The following is a 20,607-nucleotide window of genomic DNA, read 5'->3' on the forward strand; positions in this document are numbered from 1 at the left end:
CATTAATTTTTGTAAATATATAGGAGAACCTTAGCAATGCTCAACACTAACCACAGGTGCATAGGAGAGCAATGTGTCAGGGCTTTTGCGACATGTTCCTACAGGCACAGGAAGCGTGATGAGCACAACCCAACAGGTCTCTTTGTCCACTTCCTCTAGGGTTTTTGGAGCAACATGCTCACATCTATCATTACTGTGCCTGGTCCAGAGTTTGCAGCAGAGAGAGAAGAAAAGAGAGGAAATTTTAAATGACTAACATGTCTTATAGATCTGGATGAAGAAGACTGGACATCAATTATGGGTGACTAACCTGTGGGACAGATCTCCTTAGTAGCTGCATATGACTTCCTGACTAAGACATTTTCCATGCCTGAAACTGGGCATTGATGTGAAGTATGTGGCAGCAGCAAGCAGTCATTTGTGAGGCTGTAGATGGCAAAGTTCTGCGTTGGATCCCTAAAGGTTTGGGTTCAACAGTAGAATTGGAGGTGCATGTCCTTAGTCTCCCCTTCCCCTTTCTTGCTGTTAAATATCTGGTCCACCACTGGTTTGTTTATTTGAACTGAAGGCATGTTCCGGTGTAGAATTTGTTTGCCTTAGTGAGATACAGTATTTTGTCTATTATTATTCCTGTTTGATGATGTCACCATTTGGCGTTGACAGAAATAAGACAAAAAGTAATCTACTGTCAAACTCTCTACACCTGCACACAAGGTTTCATTAGATGCTGATTTGGTAACAGTGTTTACACACACCTAAATATAACTCTTTTCTTTTCTAGATTAGTCCTTCTCCACCCTTGACATAATGATACAGTAGGTGGGTAATAATTCTCTTCATCCCAGACATGGAAATTGTATGGCCATCATGGAGACAGAGGTAAGCAAGTCACATGCACGGTATGTAAGACAATGAGAGCGTTGTCTCTAAAACTCAACATCTAAATGGGTACAACATCCATCCAGACAATGGGCCTCCTTCAGTTTCAAAATTGTGTCCCTAGATAAAGAGGATACATATGTAAGTGGATTAAAATATTATTGTCCCCTGCCAGGTGTTAATGAGCCTGAAATGCCAACTACTTTATCAGCTGGGGAGGTAACTTCTCCTCGTTGCAGACGGGGAATGGATAGATAACAACGGCGAGACTTGCTCAAAGCCGCACGAAGTATCTACAGCAAACTTTGGACCAAAACTGCAATCTTGCAGGGCTAGGACCTGTTCTTGAACCACAAAAGCATTCATCTCCTGAAGCCGAATCCCCTACTTTCTATCTTTAGTCAGTGAGGATTGTGGGAAAGGTTCCCTGAAAATACCATTTTCATCTCCATCAGATTGATTTAAATAAATAATTAAAAACTCACCAGTATGTTTCAATGCTTTCTCTCTTGGGTTTGGGGCTTTCTTCCGCTTAAATTCATGTTTTAACAGTTCCTAAGATTTGGCCCCAAAATCCAGAGACATAAAGATCAAAAATAATTTTGTATCATTACTTTGAGGTAGAACAGAACTGTGATATCTGTCAGGAAAGTGTTCATCAGCTGATGTTTTGTTTATGGTATTAATATTGTTCAACGTTTTAATGCATGCTCTCTCTGTTCACAGCACTGCATTTTAGACACAAATCCTCTACAGCCACACCAGCTTTTTAAAAGGAAACTAAAGCAAGATGTTCTTGGGTCCGAAGACACAGGAATTGGGGGACAAAAGAAAGACAGAAGACACATCATGCCATCGATGGTCAATTTTTATTGTTGCACATAGACATTGAAAGGCAAGAAGACATGCATTAAAAGACAAGATGAGAATTATAGAATAGAAGGGGAGACATCTTCCAACACCAACTGCTCACAGCACAGCCTCTGCAGAATATCTTCCCAAGATGCCCCGTGGTATAACAATGGTCAACCGCAGTTATCAAGTAAAAGGCGCTGAGGTAGAAGTAGCAGAAGTAGCATAGGAAGAAAAGGTCCAGGCTGGAAAAATTCAGAGAAATATTTTCCAAGTCAAAGAAAATGTGGGATAACCATATCGGGAGAGGTCTTGGTACGTCGCAGGTGGGTCTGTAATCTGTATTTCATTCCATGGATGCTCATGAGCCCGTGGATATTGCAATGCACCGAAGTGTTGGGGGTGCTCGCAAGGCCCATTCAATTAAGGCAATTAGCATGGGTGAGAGCAGACGGTGCCGCACGGCTCCAGGCACACGGTCTCGCACGTATCACACTTCTTAGCGCACACCTCCACGCACGCTGGCGGGCAGGGCTCCACACACTTGGTGCTGCACTGGCTGATGCAGGGCTCCACGCACTGGGTGGTGCAGTGGGTCGGGCACTGGGTGGCACAGGGCTTTATGCAGGCATCGATGCATGTGGGGGGACAGACCTCGACGCACTGCGTGCTGCAGGGCTCCACGCACTGGGTGGTGCACTGGGTGGTGCACTGGGTGCTGCAGGGCTCCACGCACTGGGTGGTGCAGCATGTGGTGCACTCGGAGGCACAGGGAGCCGGGCAGACATCCACACACTTAGGGGCACAGACCTCCACGCACTGCGTGGAGCATGGCTTCACACAGATGTTGCTGCAGGGCTCCACGCACACTGTCTTGCAGGGCTCCACACACTGGTTGCATTTCTGCACGCAGATGGGAGGGGGCAGGCAGGGCTGCTTGCACTGCTCGTAGTAAGACATCCTTCTGGGGTGCTGGCAAAGCTGGAGGCAAAGACAAGAGAGAGACAAGATCAGGACATTTGTCTTTTCTCCGTAAGCCACAATTCCCAACCTAAGCCCTTAAAACATAAATAGCAGTTAGCTGGTGGACTCAGAAGAGGCCTCCTAGAAAAAGTTGCATGTGTGAATGATTTCTGCATTCAAATACATACAACTAGCACTACCAGATTATTCCTTTCTTGGGAACCTGCAAGCATCGCTGTTAGAGAAACTACAACCATAAACCCTTAACAGTTGCACACAGTTTAACTTCGAAGAAGCCATAACATGAAAATAGTCTATTTCCTTATTTTCTTAATTAAGTTGTCAGATGTTCCAGAGCCCCCAGTTTTTCAGTTTCTCAAACACATCACAGAGCACACCCCCGTTTGTGTAGACGTTGAGCTGCTAATCCCAGAGGATAAAGCCCAAAGACCACAAGTTCAGACACTCTCCCTGCTGTATATCGTGGTTCATCATTGGAGTTGCATCAAAATTAATGGGCTTATCCCTTCATAAGGGAAGGGTTGGGCCAGAGGCTGCAGCTCCTATTTCTGATTTAATTCCTCATCCTGATTTCTCCCAGATGCCTCCTGCAGTGCAGCCCTCAGGTGTCCTGCAGCTTCCTTCTTACTGACAGTGCTTCTTCCCAGCCATCTCTTTTGAAGTCCCAGGTCTTACTCTGCAGCATCCAGTAATTTGTATAATTTCCTGACTTAATGAGGTTTAAATAAATTAATGAAGATTGAATATGAAGGAGGATAAGAGGCAGATAGTTTCTCAAGAGGTGACAGGACGTTTGCAAGCTACTTAAGGAAGAGCAAACTCTAAAAGAGTCAAACGTTTCTCCCCCCCTATCCCAAGACAAAATCCTGGAACAGGAACACTTGAAGCAAAGCTCTCCTGTGATAGCTAGTATATTCTTTTGACCAGAACAACCGAGTAGCACAGTTATCATATTATTCCCTGATAAATCCAAGAAAGACTTACCAGTTCACCAACACAAGTGAGTGAGGGAGAAGTCAAATGAACTGATGTGGGCATCAAAATGCAAACCTTTTTATATGGCTTGCGTGGCGTCATCTCCGGAAACGAAGGAGCCCAGGGGTATGGACACCTGACCACTAACAACTTGAATAAGCTCCACCTATACATGCTTTACATATTTGTTTACAACCTAATTTTTGATGGAAACCTTCTTCCAGGCAAGGCATGTGATCCTGAGCAAATTCTGTTTCCACCTAATACCCAAGTCATGCGGTTCCCAACGGGAATGACACAGTAATCAAAAAATAATAATCAGATAGGTACAGCATTAATTGCTTTTCCAAAAAGATTTAGTATGCTTGGATATTTTAAACTCCTTATTTCCATAAATGTCTGAATGATACCTTAGCTGTATTTTCAATGAAGTAAGAACAGATGGCTATTATTAGTAAAGATGGGCAATTGATTTGATTTACTATGAGAAATATTTTGTCCTAATTCTCATAGTAAGAGGGAGCTAATCCTACAGTGTGCCATCAATACTTCCACAGTATATTGAGGTTTCTGTTTCTCCAGGACCTTTTTAAATATTAAATACACCCACCCCCTTCCTCTCCAAACTGCTGCCCTATTAACAGCATTCATGCTTGGCAATGCCAATGGTGACACAACTCCAGTCACCCTGAGGACCTCTTCAAGCCATTCGGGGCAAAACAGAGGGGCACACATTTTAAAGGCCTATTTTTTCATTGCCAGAGCAGTGTAAAGTATTTCAGTTTAAGTGGACTTTAGGCCCAGAACTGCATGTTAGCTATTGAAGCATTTTCCTAGTTGTGATATGTCACTCAGCTTCACAGCACAGAAAATCTTTATTTCTCCAAGATATTCCAATCACAGAGGTGGAATGTGATCACTGGGCTACATTTAGGTGGCCAAATTCCCCAACTAGATCACTTACAAAACTGCTGAATGGGCAGAAAAAAAACAGCAACAATCCATTCAACATGAGCAGTGCATCCTGTTTATACTGGACATCAGGAGTTCTGCTGGAGAATGACAGGCATCGGTGCCGATTCCTTTCTAGTGTTTACATGGGGGAACTGGAGTTCCTGACCTAAACTCATGTGAGCAGATTTGCATTGCTCTTGGCATCTTCCTGGGAGCGCCTCATGGTTTGTTCATTCTTTCCACTCCTCTCTTCATTTGCAGCATAGACGTGCTGCATCATGTGCCTTTTTTCCCCCCAGACTTGCACCAGCAGCTTTTGTAGATGACAGGAATAGGGACTTGTAGAGTGGGTCTTGCTCATGTTACGTATCTGTTTCAGGGTGAGGAGGAAGAGCCATGACTGAAACCAATAGGCCTCACAGATGATAAAACATACTGAGAGCAACCAGATGAGATTTATGTGTCTAGTATTTTGATGGATAAACATCTCCCCATCTCCTCCACCTAGCACTAACCCTGCTGTGCAATACCAGCAATTGACCTCCAGCTCCTCTAGGTCCCCTCACAGCAGCTACCGCCTTATCCTGCTGGGGGGTTCTCTTGGCCTGGTTTGTACCGTTCATGCTTTCCTGGGGCTCCAGGCTCATTTCTGAAACCAATGGTGATGACTGGTTCTACGTCTCCCTTTCTATAGTGTGTTATTGTGAACCCTATTGTTATATTTGATTAGCAAGAAATTGTAACAACTTCCAGGAGAAATAGATATTTTAGGAGATATAAATTGATCTGCATTTGTAATATGTGGGAACACCAGAGGGATGGATTATTATTTTTAATTGACACTTATTTGTGGATCTCTATTATATTTATGAGCAATTTGGCTATTTGACTAGTCACATTAAGTTCAGTGAGTCAGGACTCCACAGCGACATCCGTTCACGGCCATCATCCTTTGGCAAAAGAACTGGAAAGAAATGATTTTCCAAAGCTGCAGCTTCTGGGATCTACTTAATTAAATGGGAGACATTACGATCACTTGCAGAAGCAGAGGCTGGTGCAATGAGTAGCTATTTGATGAAAAGAGGACAGCAGAGAGCAACCTGAACAAGAAGAGGCTCCTGGATCCCAGAAGGAGTCAGAGTGACACTTCTTCTACCCAGAGGTTTGGCTGGTGCTGCAGAAGAGGAGCCCCTTGGGCAAAGTACTCTGGTGTTCAGAAAAATGTTTATGAAGAAATCGGCAAAAAAAAAAAAAAAAAAAAGGCATAGTCAACACACTTGGTTCCCAATCATCCTAGAGAGACCTTATATCTCACCACCAAGAGCTACCAAAGATGGAGGCACATCCAGACTGGAGATCTCTTCCTATACCTATAAAAATTTTGCCTGCAGATGTGAAACACACCATGGTCACAGAGATGTGATTGTTAACATAAATACACAACTTCAATATCTGTAGATGTCATAATTTTTGATGGAAACCTCCTAAACTGAAATTCTTCCCTGTGCAACTATTTCAGTATGCACTGCTTTGGGCTGTTAGCTGGATTTCTGCTAATGTAAAATAACTATTTCAAAAACTCCTAAAGATGTCAAAAGTATGACACCTGTGGATTTCTTTGAATCCTTTGGTTTACCCAAAAACCTCCTAAGCAAGATTTGTTCCTCTGTTGCATCCAGAACTGGTTGGCATTGGTGATTTCATATGAGACCCTGTACTAGAAGAAGCTTTGTGTATGTGCAACATCCCATATAGTACACTACCCACATTTGAGTGAACAAAGCATTTTCATAGAAATCAAAGATTCTCCCCCTATTCTCAACATGGCAAGGCCTTCCCAGGACATTCCTGTACTTTGCTGCAATTAAATCTTAAAGTCCTTGGCGTCATTACATCTGACTTTCCCCTCTCATCATTCCCTACCACAACTGGGAACATGCACGGCACCGAGGGCAGCTTCCAGGGCGGGCCGGTCCCAGGCTGCCCGACCTCGATCCAGCTTTGGAAATCCTCGCATAGCTGAGATGCCAGGAGTCTGAGTGCAGAATGCAATTAGCCTCACATGAAAACAAGTGGCTTGTCTAGTCCATGCCCTCGGGACTATTTGATCAAGTAATTAGATCATTACTTCTGGGGCTGAGAGGATCCCAAACAGCACTATCCGCCTCTTTTCCTGTTTACTCAGGAAGGTGAGTGCTCCATGAAGAATGACAAGCGAGCATCTGAATGCAATTAAATCTGAAAAAGAGGAACTAGCTGTGGTTGACAAAAAATAACTCATCCATTTTATCTTTTGCCTTCCGACTACTGCAGGTATTTGCTCTGATTTCCCAACACTTTGGAATGGGAATCTGGATTTCTTTAGGACTTTTATTTTACTGAACAAAGCAGTGTCCTGATCTCTGAGGAATACACGTTAGAGCTCAGAGCATGTTGCCTGAGAGCAAAAACTGCAGGCCTGCTGTAGTTGTTCATGCTGAACTTCACTTTTCTCCCAAACATTTCATAGAGTTTCATAGAGGTAGTGTAAATTTTCAGTGGTTCATGAAGAAGGGTCTCTGTTCCTCGTCCTATGGCATAAACTTTTTATGCCCACCTAGCAATGAAGTGTCTGCTCTCTGCTGCAAAGGCCCCATCCTTTTAAAACACTGAGTTTCCAAGTTCATATGTAGGATTAAAGATAATGCAAGATTCAGGCCATCAGAAGGATGCCTTAGAGAAAGAGTTGAAGGAATAATCTTTTCTGAACGTTATTTTTTTCCATCTACAGTTTCTTATTTCCCAGAAGAGTGTTCCATTGGATTTGGGAGCAGGAGCAAAAGTAATATTTGCTTGCACAGAACATTTAAGTGAGTTTTAGAGGAGCCTTGGAGTCAAACCAGACTTCTACAGAGGGGTGATTAGGAAGCCTCAATTGCTTTGGTGTTTCTGTTGGGCAGCATTTGTGCTTAGGCAATGCCTTAGCCCTTGGCAAGGACCCTGCGCCCACAAGTGCTGCACAACCAGCAGGGAGAGCTGGGCTCTGCCACGACCCACTGGGAGGGGAGGATGGAAACAGGAGAGCCACGAGGGTGGGGTGATTTGCGCGAGGCTGGATCTCCCCAGCTGCGTGCAATGCCACGTCCGCCAGGTATGAGTTATCACGTCCCACTATTGGTCCATCTCCTCTACTAGAAAAAGCGAGACGGTGATAATTGCAGGTTGGTCACCAGCCTCGTGCCTCTGGGGCATCTTTAAAAACAAGGCAGTGGGTGCTTCCAGACAGAGATGTGCCCACGTTGCTGCTTCAGCAGCTGGGCTGGCTGCCCCACACCTGCCTCCCCATCTCTCCTCCCTGTAGCAGCTGCTGCTGGCTCTGAGCCCACCCTGCACCATCTCCACTCAGGGAACCCTCAGAACACAACCTTGGCATGCAGAACAGCATGACTTTGAGTCCTTGGGGACGTTGCTCATTCCTGGAGGAGAGCTTTGCAAGCAAATACAGTGCTAAGGAGGAAGCACTCAGATCCTTGTCAATAAATGTTCATGGAGGGCTACTAAAATTGTCAGACAGACAGACACAGACAGACACAGATTTCTAGGTTGGAAGAGACCTCAAGATCATCGAGTCCAACCTCCGACCTAACACTAAGTACTCCACTAAACCATATCGCTAAGCTCTACATCTAAACGTCTTTTAAAGACCTCCAGGGATGGTGACTCCACCACCTCCCTGGGCAGCCCGTTCCAATGCTTAATAACCCTTTCGGTAAAGAAGTACTTCCTAACATCCAACCTAAAACTCCCCTGTCGCAACTTTCGCCCATTCCCCCTCGTCCTGTCACCAGGCACGTGGGAGAACAGACCAACCCCCACCTCACTACAGCCTCCTTTAAGGTAACTGTAGAGAGCGATAAGGTCACCCAAGATACCCTGCTAATACTGCTATCCTTTCTGCAGAATTCAGTGGTGAGCAAATCCATGTTGCTCTCCCCAGCTGATGAGACTTGCCCAATTGCCACCAGAGACAAGGAAGTGCAAGTCGATTGCAAAAGGCTGAGATAGGACCTCCTGCGCACAGGTGACAATGTCACAAGGCACAAGCAGTCTCCCAGCCCTGTTTGTCTTCCCCTCATTAGTGTATCGTTTACCCATTGCTAGTAAGGGAATGTTTTGTTTCTGCCTGTGGGACGCAAACACAGCTGGCCCTAAGCTCCTCCAGCTTCAGGAGCACTTCAGCTGCATTTTCAATGTCTTTCAGAACCATGGCAGAGCTGTGTTTCCTTGACACACACAACAAACACCCCCTTCCCCAGGCATCATCTGGGGAACCATGGCTATTGCTTTAGACCTTGCTATGTGTTCCAACAAGAGCTGCCACTCTGCAGAGATCAGACTTTTAGGAATAAATTAAAAGGCGGAAGTGTGAGTCTGGGGGTGTGCAAAAGGGAAGGAAAACTTGCAGCCAGCTGTTGCCAAGATTAATTGTTTTTATTGCTTCATACAAGAAAAGGAGAAGATGGTGAGGAAGAACAAACAGGGGAAATTCCTCCATCCACATCAGTGCAGAAAAGAATTACAGAATCCCTCTCCCAGGCAATAATCCTGGGGGCACAAAATCAAGTGGTTCTGTGTTACAAGGAAAGGCATTGCGCTTTAGATAAATACATTAGAAACGATGCAGAATGCAAGGAAAACCATGTGTGGTTCTACCCTTCCTAGGGGAGGAAGGGCAGTAGGAAAGCCGAGAGGTGAGGAAGACGTCAACGGGTTCAGGGGTCTGCAAACCGTTTTCATTCCGTAGCTGTTGGGGACACCACAGAGAAGAGGAACCTCAGAGGGGTCCCCTGGTGGCTCCTACTGCAGGAGCCCCCCGCTCACAGCTGCTCAGGGAGCCATCACTTACGCAAACAGATATCGGCACAGCTGATGGAGTACTGCTGGCCGCAGACGCTGGCGCACAGGGGGGTGGGCTGCATAAAGCAGGGCGCGCAGCAGGGATCCACACACGTGGTGGTGCACTTGGTCACATCCTGACAGCAGGGATCCACACACGTGGTGGTGCACTTGGTCACATCCTGACAGCAGGGATCCACACACGTGGTGGTGCACTTGGTCACTTCCTCACAGCAGGGATCTACACATCTGGTGGTGCATCTGGTCACACCTCCACAGCAGGGATCTGCACACCTGGTGGTGCACTTGGTCACGTCCTGACAGCAGGGATCCCCACACGTGGTGGTGCACTTGGTCACTTCCTTGCAGCACGGATCCACACATCTAGTGGTACACTTGGTCACTTCCTTGCAACAGGGATCTACATATCTTGTGGTGCATCTGGTCACACCTCCACAGCAGGGATCCACACACCTGGTGGTGCACTTGGTAAACCTGCCGCAGCATGGATCCACACACGTGGTGGTGCACTTGGTCACTTCCTTGCAGCATGGATCCACACACCTGGTGGTACACTTGGTCACTTCCTCACAGCACGGATCCACACATCTAGTGGTACACTTGGTCACTTCCTCACAGCAGGGATCTACACATCTGGTGGTGCATCTGGTCACACCCCCACAGCAGGGGTCCACACACCTGGTGCTGTACTTGGTAAACCTGCCACAGCATGGGTCCACGCATGTGGTGGCACATTTGGTCACGGGTCTACAGCATGGATCCACACACCTGGTGGTGCACTTGGTCACTTCCTTGCAGCACGGATCCACACACCTGGTGGTGCACTTGGTCACTTCCTCACAACAGGGATCCACACATCTGGTGGTGCACTTGGTCACTTCCTTGCAGCAGGGATCCACACATCTGGTGGTGCACTTGGTTACTTCCTCGCAGCAGGGATCCACACATCTGGTGCTGCACTTGGTCACACCTCCACAGCAGGGATCCACACACCTGGTGGTACACCTGGTAAACCTGCCGCAGCATGGGTCCACGCATGTGGTGGCACATTTGGTCACGGGTCTACAGCAGGGATCCACACACCTGGTGGTACACTTGGTCACTTCCTTGCAGCAGGGATCCACACATCTGGTGGTGCACTTGGTTACTTCCTCACAGCAGGGATCCACACATCTGGTGGTGCACTTGGTCACTTCCTTGCAGCAGGGATCCACACATCTGGAGGTGCACTTGGTCACCTCCTCACAGCAGGGATCTACACATCTAGTGGTGCACTTGGTCACTTCCTCGCAGCATGGATCCACACACGTGGTGGTGCACTTGGTCACTTCCTTGCAGCAGGGATCCACACATGTGGTGGTGCACTTGGTCACTTCCTTGCAGCACGGATCCACACATGTGGTGGTGCACTTGGTCACCTCCTCACAGCAGGGATCTACACATCTGGTGGTGCACTTGGTCACATCCTGACAGCATGGATCTACACACGTGGTGGTGCACTTGGTCACATCCTGACAGCAGGGATCCACACATGTGGTGGTGCACTTGGTCACATCCTGACAGCAGGGATCCACACACGTGGTGGTGCACTTGGTCACGTCCTGGCAGCAGGGATCCACACACCTGGTAGTGCACCTGTTCTGGTCCTGGCAGCAGGGATCCACACACCTGGTAGTGCACCTGTTCTGGTCCTGGCAGCAGGGATCCACACACGTGGGAATCCCGAACCAGCACGGATCCAGGGCAATCTGTCTCCTGCCAAGATTAGACAGGTTTATGTACGTGGTGGTGCCCCGAGGAACCCTGGCATAGTAGCAGGGATCCACGCAGGACGGCAAGCGCTCGATGTTACAGACGGCGCTGGAGGGACCAACACTTCTATTCATGGGCAAGTTCCTCAAGAAGACGATGTGAGGAGGGAGGCAGGGCTGTCTGCGCTGGCAGTCATTTTGGCAAAGCATCTTTGAGGGAGGGAGAATGTCTGAAAGAGGGAAAGGAATACACTGTGTGGAAAACAGAGGCATTCAGCTTTCCCAAGGCTATTTCACAGACTGAGTTAATCCGCACTTTTTCCAGTGGAACTCTAAGCCACATACTGGGGAAACAAACTGAAACCCATAGCAGGGCACTAACTCCACATGAAAGCATTTTTGGTTGTAGCCACCAGCTGCACGTATGTCACAAACAACTTCTCAAAAGAGGAGTGAGAAGCAGTGTCACTCGGACTTTGGTAGATTATGTGACGGGGTCTGAAGGCGCAACAGCCTCCACCTTCCCAGGGCTCCCCTCGGTTTGGGATTACCTCTCTGCCACTACCTCCTGGTATCCGCCCAAGAGGGATACTTCCAGCCTCTGAAGGCTCTCTGTCCGCACACAGGCTGGAGGCCGAGCAGCGAGGCCCCATGCTGGGATCCTCCCCCGGGACAGGGCCTGGCCCTCATGGGCCGCGGCTTCGCCAGCTCTCCCACAGAGCTCCTCGCAGCTCTCCCCACCCAGACACCCTTCCAGGCGCCGCTTACCCATGCAGCCTGCCAGGCTCCACTTCTTATCTTCCCTCCCACTTTTTTTGCCTTTGAAGTCCTTGCCTTGCCTTTTGATCTCTCTCAAACCCAACAATTTCCTGGTTAAAACCAGGCAACAGTGTCACTGGAGAAGGAGAGAGGCTGGGCCACTCTCGCCTACCCTGAGACACACCTCGATGAAGAGCACACAGCAATTGCAAAACATAAAGCAAATAGAGGTTGGAAGAAGACGGAATGACCAGTCACCCTTAACTTAGCTGCTTGATAAGTACCACATACAAATCTCACTAAGCAGAAGCACTTGTAAGTCTTCTAGCTTGCTTCTGCAGATAATATTTAAAATTAAATAACCCCAGCCTTTACATTACTTCCCAGTCAGCCAAGAGAGACTTACCCAATTCACCACCGGGAACTAGCATACGAAACCAAAATGGTTTGAGAAACACCACAATATGAACCCTTTTATACGATTTCAGTGTCCGTGTCCCCGGAAGTGAGACACCTCAGGGGTATGGAAATAAAATTTGTAATAATCCAGACCTGCTCCACCTCCAATCCTTAAATTACCTGCTTACATTATAATTTTTAATGAAACCTCTCCATTGAGGTGGTACATGCAACCTATGACATCTGCCTGCAAGCCTGAATTCCTCATCTACGTATTTCGTATGGGGGGGTGGGGAGCAAAGAACAGGTGATACAGCATGGAAACAGTCCCCTTGGGATTAAATTGATCTTTAAATAAAAGTTAATTTAGTACATTTTCTTGCACCTTCTGCTGTGACACCCTGACCTGTACGTGGGATAGGACTCAGAACAGTTTTGTTCTGCTTTAGTGTGTCAGTTTCCATGCTCTTCCTTGTATACACTATCCCTCCCACCAAAAAATATTTTATTTTTTACAAAAATTATGTATTCCAGGTAACCTGGCCAGCATTTCCTTTGTTGCCACACGCAGTCATTCTCTCCCACCCTGTCTCTGGGTGCCTCTGAGAAGAGCCTGTCTTCAGCATTAATACCCTATGGCTAGCTGCAGGGAGCACGATGATCTCCCCTAAGCTTCTTCCTCCCCAGGCTGAGCAGGTCCTTTGGCCTCCTCCCCACCCACCACCTGCTCCAGCCCCTGGACACCTTGGGGGTCCCTACAGGAGTTGCTCCAGTTTGTTGGAGGCTTTCTTGCACTGTGGGCCCCAGACTGGAGCACAGACATGTCTGTGGAGGGGAGCACTCAGACCCTGCACCTGAGGGTGAGCTCCAGAAAGAGCAGCAGAGCAATGGGAGGACCCACATCTTCCGGGTGGCTCCATAACATCAGTGCTCCTCAATCAAACTCAGTATTCCAGAAAAAAATGTATATATATATGTATATATATATGTATATATATATATGTAGTCCCAAAGCTGGGAAAAAGACAAGGAAACCTTGAAGAAAATAGGGAGGCCTGTAGCTTGTGTAGTGTATAGTCTTTCTATAGCTTGTGTAGTCTTTTAGCTGAGAAAATAAGGAAAGAATTAAAATAATTATTTAATTAAAAGGCCTTTGTGTGGATTCTGATTCTGTGGGCACTGCACACCGGGCACGAATCTATGGACAACATATATATATATATATTCAGTATTCCAACATAAATTTGTTATGATTTTGGCAGCAAGGCAGCCACGGAAGACTTCACTGTGCTAAGCCCTTTAATGTCATTTAGGTTCCTTCTGCAGTCGCTATGGTAGGGCCCCTGTTTGATTTGCTGTGCTCACAATGTGGACTAAAATGAGACCGAGATGCACCCTTCACAAGACAGCAAACGGTGTGTGACTGCAACAGCATGGAGCAGCTGGGTTCTGCCTGCCACAATTGTGGTCAAGTAACAAAATTCTCATTTGAAATCCCCTCACTATAAGAGAGAAGAGAGAGCCAACAAGTGCATTGCCTCTGAGAGATCAAAGAGGCTGAGACTTCCTTCTCTACTCACTCCGAACTAGCCCTAAGTCACTCAGTGACACAAACATCGAACCAGTATTACTTGCGTGCAGAGACGAGCTCATACATCATCCAGAGACAAAGGTGCATGGCTGTGTCTGCGCTCTGACCTCCCCCTAAGTGTGTGGTGTACATGCTGCTGAGCATGGTGTTGCCCCACATAGTGGCTTTTGGTTATTTAAATTGAAAGAAATAAATTCAGGATGCATGACCACTTGGGTTGCCAATGTTCTTCCAACCACAGCGATTTGAGTAAACCCTTGGCGTAATTCATCTGCATTTGGTAAACCAGCGGGCTGAACGGGAAAGGGTGGTGGTCAATCCTCTTGTCAGCCCTCTGCTCTTGAGGGGTGCAACTGCACAGGGATAAAGGCAAAAACCTAGTGAAGGAATATTGTTTTGTTACCTGAGTCAGAGTTCTAGGAGAAAATGCAAAACATCACGAGACCGGCGATGATATAAGAGTTTCCAGAAGCACACCAGGACCCTACAACCAGTAGTGCCACATCCAAACAGGACAGGGGCAGTGACAGAAGCAGGTCAGATGTGGCTAAAAGTAAAGGAATCTCCCACATCCCACATCCCACCCGGTCTCTAATGGCCCTCAATGATGTGTTGGGCTGGAGGATGTTTTACCGTCACAGAAAAACTGACCATGACTGGCTGACTATTTGACAGCAAGCCCTGAATCCATTCATTTCCCAAATTCTTCTCTGACGTCAGCCCTGCTGGAAGGACACGTCAATTCACAGGCTATCTGGGCTCACTCGAGGTTATGCTGCAGCCACGGAAATAGATGGTTTCCATTAAAAATAATTAGGCAGGGCAGAGGCGGAGCAGGTCCATGTTAGCAAAGGGTTGCTTGTCTGTGTGCCTGAGGCACCTCATCTCCGGAGGCCAGGCTCTTGAATATACAAGGCAGATCCCAGGTTAAAGTTGCTGGGTCTGCTTGCTGGCTTTATTTGCTGATACTGAGCCGGGTAAGTATCTTCAGGATTTACAGATCTAAGCCTACTACTGGCGTGAAACTTCTGCTGAGATAGATTACTGCTACCCGCTGTGTAAGGAAAATTTTTTATTAGCTCTCACATCTCATTGGTGATAAGAGTCTGAAAGAGTAATAATCTTCTCCCTTCATGCTTACTTTGCTGTAACTCCCATGGATGCTCTGCAAAATGATTTCTGGCGTCCCAGCACTGGATTTAGAGGGCTAATACACCATCCTGCTCACCGAGGAGACGAAACTGCTGTGCATGTGGCTGTCATCTAAGCGGTGAAGTGACTACAGCATCGGTACGGCAGCGGCCAAGGTAAGAGCACCTGGCCCCATGGTAGGCAGCACGTCCTGGCTTTTTCCTGTTGAGCCTGTTGCTGCCTTTAGCAATGGCAAAGACAGGATGGTGACAGCTGCTCCTCTTGCAGCGGCTGCAAGATGGGTGTTCTGCAAGGGCAAACAGGGCAATTGGAAAATACCTGCAAAAGAGAGGAGAATACCTTGAAGTTTACAGCTCTGCTGAAAACGTTAATTAAATCCATCGCTATCTGTGCAAGGAAATACCGCTAGGGTGGAATTGTTTGGCTGAAAACCAATTTTAAATAGAAAAGTTGAGTTTGGATGTTCATAAAGAAAAACAGCATGACCAAAGTTCTCTTTGTAAGGAATGGTTGTAGAATTTGAAATAACAAACAGCCAATTTTCTCTCTATTCCTTATGTCATGCCCACATTTTGGCACGAGCAGCAAGTACCTTGCTGAAGAATTCACCAGCCAAGAAAGCAAACAGTATGAAGTTTTGTGTTGCTGGACACCAAACTGATCTGTTTTCTTTCAGGCTTGCCCGCAGTGGTGAAAGATGTCTCACCCTCCTGCCTGTGTGGGGGCGGCTGCGCTCACTGACGCGTGCCCATCGTGCTGTGCCGCAGTGGACCAAGACACCTGCCCCAAACAGGATATGCATCCCTGTCCGGAGCAGACTTTTGAGGTGAATCCCTGCCAATGCCAGGGTGCAGCCCCGTGCCTGGATGTGTGCCTTCAGCCAGGTCCTGCCTGCGCACCCCCCACTGTCCCTGTGCCTGGGGACGCCTGCTGCCCCGAGCTGGCACCTGCCTGCAACTCTTGCGCATCTCCGTGTGTCACCACCTGCGTGTGTCCAGCGGTTGTCCCCTGTGACCTCCAGCAAAGCCAGGGAGGGACCAGCTTCCCGCTGAAGCCCACAGCCTTGCCAATAGAACCCTGCAGCCCTGAGATCGTGGGGACATGCGGGGAGACCTTCCCTCACCAGCAACCTGTGTCACCGATGGAACCCTGCACCATCGAAGTGCTTGAGACCAGCATGGAGACCTTCCCCATCGGTTGCGCAGCCTTGCCGGTGGAGCCCTGCTGTGCTCAGGCTGCGATCAGCAGTGATCCTTGCCCCGATCAGTGCCCGGTTACACACGTGGATCCCTGTATGCCTCTAAACGTGGTTTGTGCAGAGCCGTGCATGCCCCAGAGCACTGCGGGACCCTGCGCACCCCAGAGCACCGGGGAACCCACGGCCACCGACTCCACCAAGGGCACAAGCAAAGGTGCTGGTGCCTGCCCGTCCCCACGAGCACCTTTCCGCCTCAACACCCGCACCGCGGCCATCGTGGAGCGGTGCCTGTCCCGGTGTCAGAACTGGCTGCGAGGCAAGAACTGAGTGGCAGCAGCAGGCGCACCAGATAGGAAAGGATCCACTGCATCAACGAGACCTCTGCTGGTGAGTCTCTTAGTTTCTTGTGTATCAACAGGAGAGAAAATTGCTTCACATTAAATAAAAAATACTTTTCAATCATCTGATAATTACAGCCCTTATTTTTATTGCCTAATATTAACTGCAATAATAATGGCAAAAGTGCAATGCACATATTAACTGAATTCACAGAGACCCGTTTCATCATCTTCAACCTTTTTACTTCCCACATATAAATAACTACTTTCACAATCTGCCTTAAATTCAGTTAGGATTTTGCCTTTGGGTTTTCTATCTTCCTTTTTAATGGTCTCTTAGATTGAAATTGTTATGAGAATATTGAGAAAAGTAGCTCAAAGGCATGATTTTAACATAGCTCGAGAAAGGTCTTTTAAGGAGATATAAAATGACAGAAGGTATTTCAGGTGAAGAAAGAGCAAATTCTGAATAGGAAGAACTTGCAGAAAACACCAGGCAAAGAATAATGCTGAGAAATGCAAGTTTTGTTGCACAACGTCCAGTTAAGACTGAGTAAAATGCTGCGTAATTAAAAGTTCCCCGCACGTAACATTCCCCAGAAATGGAGCTATATCTCTGAATACTAGCAGCAGCCTGATGCAGTAGATGGATAAAGCCTTAAAAAAATGAGTAATAGAAAGGCCAGGGGGAGAAGGATCCGCCAGTCGTTCTGCAGCTGCCCGCCGTGCAGATGGGGTACCACAGCCTGATGTCTCTCGCAGCCCCCTCCGGCTCGGCGCTGGCACCCTGGGCTCTCTGTGCTCCCAGGGGCACTCGCTCGCAGGCTTCTGCTTGCTGGCATGGCTGCTCGCTGCAATCAAGCCCACTCCCAGCTCAGGGCAGCCTGGAAAAATGATGGGAAGCAGCTCAGGCATCCAAAACAGCTGCTCGATGAAAGCCGGTTTTATTGGATTATGGCTGGGTCTTTAATGTCTTCTGTTAGGAAGGATTTTTCTGCCTCCATATGCACATCAAATAAAACATCCCTACGTGTTAGTGCACTGCATGCATTTGCAAAGAGATTAAATGAGTTCCTTATATTGTAGCAATAATTGCAGCTTACTGGATTGAGGGAATAAATTTTCATGAATCTGAAAAGTTTGTCAGCTATTTCCTCACCCACCCCACTTCCCTCCCATTAAATAAATCAACAGATTTCATTCTCAAGACACCATGCCAGATTATCGTGCCTGGAACTATATATATTACCCATTATGTTGTAATACAATTCTTTTACGAGTTAGATTAGATCTGCAGTATCAGACTTTGGAAACAATTATAAATCAAACATTAGTGAAGATAGCCTATAGTAATGTAAAAATAACTAGGATGAACCAGAGGAATACTGTTTACTGTAGTCCCAAATGCGCGCTTGCAAAGTCAGATAAGCTCAGCTCATTGTTACAAGATAGATATTCCTTTGACACGGTATTACTAAGCTGTCCTTTACAAATTGTTGTGCTCTCCAACACGATCTCAATTACCGAAATAACTTCTCATTACACACTCTCATCGTCCCGGTTGGCACTTCTCGTCGCAACCCCAGCATTTATGGCTATGCCAACAGAGCCTGCTCCATGCCGGCGGGTTTGACATACAAACACCCATCCTCTGATGCTCAGAGCTTGCTGGCATCATCCTGGGTGCTTCTGAGCGCAAAACAACAACAACAAAACAAAATTTGGAGGCAGAGCCATTGCCTTCAGGAAGCTGGAGGAGTTCATCAAGACAAGCAAAGATTTCTTTAGCTCTTCAGTTGGCGAGTCTATCCAGGGCCACAAGTATCGATAGTTTGTCACGTTTTATATGAAAACTAAGCCTGAAAAAAAAAAATCTCTTTTTTTGTTGTGCACGACAGTTGTAACTTCAGTGAATATTTATTCATTCAAACAATCTGTGGCAGAGGGAGGCTTTGAGCCTGGGCTGCAGTGCTGATGGCAAAGCAAGAAATCAAGAAGAGGACCAGATCCAGCTAGATCCTTTCACTGGTCCATGTTTTCTGGGGACGTGCTGCGTTTGCATCTCAGCACTCATGAACAGCCCTTTCATTGCCTTCCCCAGCTCTCTGTTCCTTTAGCAGTTCTCATGTTCCCCTCGCCGTGATCTCCTCCCCTCACTTGTCTGTCATTATTCTGCCTTGTGACAGCTCATCATCATCAGGGTGGAGTGTAATTGGTACAGCTGGAAAAGAGGCATTAGGTGTGATTGTGGCATTCCGAACATATCAGCTAGTCATTTATCGCTTCCCTGCAGAGAGGAAGGAAAAGACAAAATGCCAGCCAGCCTGGCTTTGGCTGAACTTTGTTTGCAAACCCCAGGCAAAGGCCTCATTTCTCAGGCACAGCCGGTGCCGCTGAGAGCTGACATACAGACCTCTCAGCTGCTCTCATTTTCACAGGGTGGGAGCTCAGCACTCTCAGGACATCTCTTAAATCCCATTTCCCAAAGCATCCAACAGGCAAGAGAGAAGCCTGGCACCAAATCCAGAACCCATAGCTGCCATAAGAAACCTCTGGGGGATGCAGTATTGTCAGGGAGCACGAGCCACTTGGTGGCAAGCTCCAACATCCTTCTCTTGGCCTTTCAGAGGGCAAATGTTGTTAATTCCCCAAATCAACTTCAGCCTGTGGGAACAGCAAGCATGAGTCGGGCTGCTACAAGTCCTCCCTGCCCACGATTCTCAAGCCAGAGGCAGGAGCATCGCTGTAATGACAGCTCTGCTGTCCCCAAGGCTGGGACTGCGTATCCCATGGAGCCAGGTGAGTCATTTGAGGAAGCCGATCCTTCAGAGCCAGTCAGCTGCTGCACATCTGAACCTGAGCGGTGCCAGCCTGGAGTCCTCATTCCCCTGGCCTGAGTCACCAGCTCCAGAGGGGCTTCCAGGCACAGGGAGACCAGGAAGCACATGGCTACGAGGAGCATCTCCCACCCGCTGCTGAAAGCAGAGAGCTCAGCACCCCGTTAGCATGCTTGGGAAGCTCTTCACAGCACACCCAAGCTGCACAAAGTGAAGCATTTAACACAAATAGCATTCAGCCACTATCAGATTGGATCTGGATTCACTTTTTTTTTTTTTTTTTTTTAAATCCCATTTTTCCCCTCTGGTTTTCAGGCTTCAGCTCAGCGTCTCGGTGGATTCAGGGCCAGGTGGCTTTTGCCCATAGGCTGTGACCGGCTCCATTGCCATACAGCACAGCTCTGAACTTCAGCGGAAACGTACAGCATGGGGAGAAGTTCCTGAGACTGGCTGGGAGCCTGCCAGAGCCCAGCTTCTTCCTCCGTGTTTGCCTTTGCAGCATAAACAAACAGAAACACGTCTCTGGAACAAGGCAGCCCACAGGCAGAACTGGTAGAGCCTGGTTTCCAGCATCTCTCCTGTGTCCACAAAGGGAGCCCAACACAAAGCCCAACAAAGGGAGAACTGGCCCATCCTTTCTACTGCGGCAGCATTAGCCAAAGCTATACTGCCTCTTTTTTTTTTTTTTTTTTTTGTAAAACTGGTAGAAATTTAGCGTTTGTTTAAACCACACCACTGTGTCAAATTTGCTTGCAAATAACAGGTTAGGGTATAAAAATAGGGAGCGTAGAAGTTGTCCTTCTTGGGAAAGTCAGGCTAAAGGAAGATCAATCCCAATGTTTAAAAGAAAGCTCGGGATATCCCTTTCTATCCATCTCCTGGGAAAATAGGAGTGGAGTGGGCAGGGCAGTCAGGGATTGCGGTGCTGAAAGTGGCATGGGTAATGCAGCCAGGACGAGGGGCACCAGCCTGGCTTTACCCCCTGTGCCCCGCTATCCCTCCTGATTTGTGCAGGCAGCTGCCTGCCCCACTCCTGGCACCG

At 47.6% G+C, this 20,607-nt stretch overlaps 2 protein-coding genes and 1 long non-coding RNA gene across 3 annotated transcripts; 1 reads left to right on the top strand and 2 right to left on the bottom strand.

The window, feature by feature from the left end:
- Positions 1-2,147: 2,147 nt before the first annotated feature.
- On the bottom strand, positions 2,148-2,691 carry LOC118258480 (keratin-associated protein 5-5-like). The gene has a single exon (XM_035567347.2). The coding sequence runs from the start codon at positions 2,689-2,691 to the stop codon at positions 2,164-2,166; it is 528 nt and encodes a 175-aa protein (XP_035423240.1). The 3' UTR covers positions 2,148-2,163.
- Positions 2,692-9,521: 6,830 nt separating this feature from the next.
- LOC118258466 (keratin-associated protein 10-4-like) lies at positions 9,522-11,501 on the bottom strand. The gene has a single exon (XM_035567322.1). It carries the CDS (start codon positions 11,499-11,501, stop codon positions 9,522-9,524), a length of 1,980 nt encoding a protein of 659 aa, XP_035423215.1.
- A 3,386-nt stretch (positions 11,502-14,887) lies between these two features.
- Positions 14,888-16,720, top strand: LOC118258570 (uncharacterized). Its single transcript, XR_004781859.2, has 3 exons — positions 14,888-15,017; positions 15,232-15,347; positions 15,869-16,720. It is a non-coding gene; the product is annotated as an uncharacterized LOC118258570 (long non-coding RNA).
- The last annotated feature ends 3,887 nt before the right edge of the window (positions 16,721-20,607 follow it).

This window comes from Cygnus atratus, chromosome 28 (genome assembly GCF_013377495.2).
Source record: "Cygnus atratus isolate AKBS03 ecotype Queensland, Australia chromosome 28, CAtr_DNAZoo_HiC_assembly, whole genome shotgun sequence".
In the NCBI taxonomy this organism is placed as follows: domain Eukaryota; kingdom Metazoa; phylum Chordata; class Aves; order Anseriformes; family Anatidae; genus Cygnus; species Cygnus atratus.

Coding starts and splice junctions, on each gene's coding strand:
- LOC118258466 (XM_035567322.1), bottom strand. CDS start 11,501: ATGCTTTGCCAAAATGACTGCCAGCGCAGACAGCCCTGCCTCCCTCCT.
- LOC118258480 (XM_035567347.2), bottom strand. CDS start 2,691: ATGTCTTACTACGAGCAGTGCAAGCAGCCCTGCCTGCCCCCTCCCATC.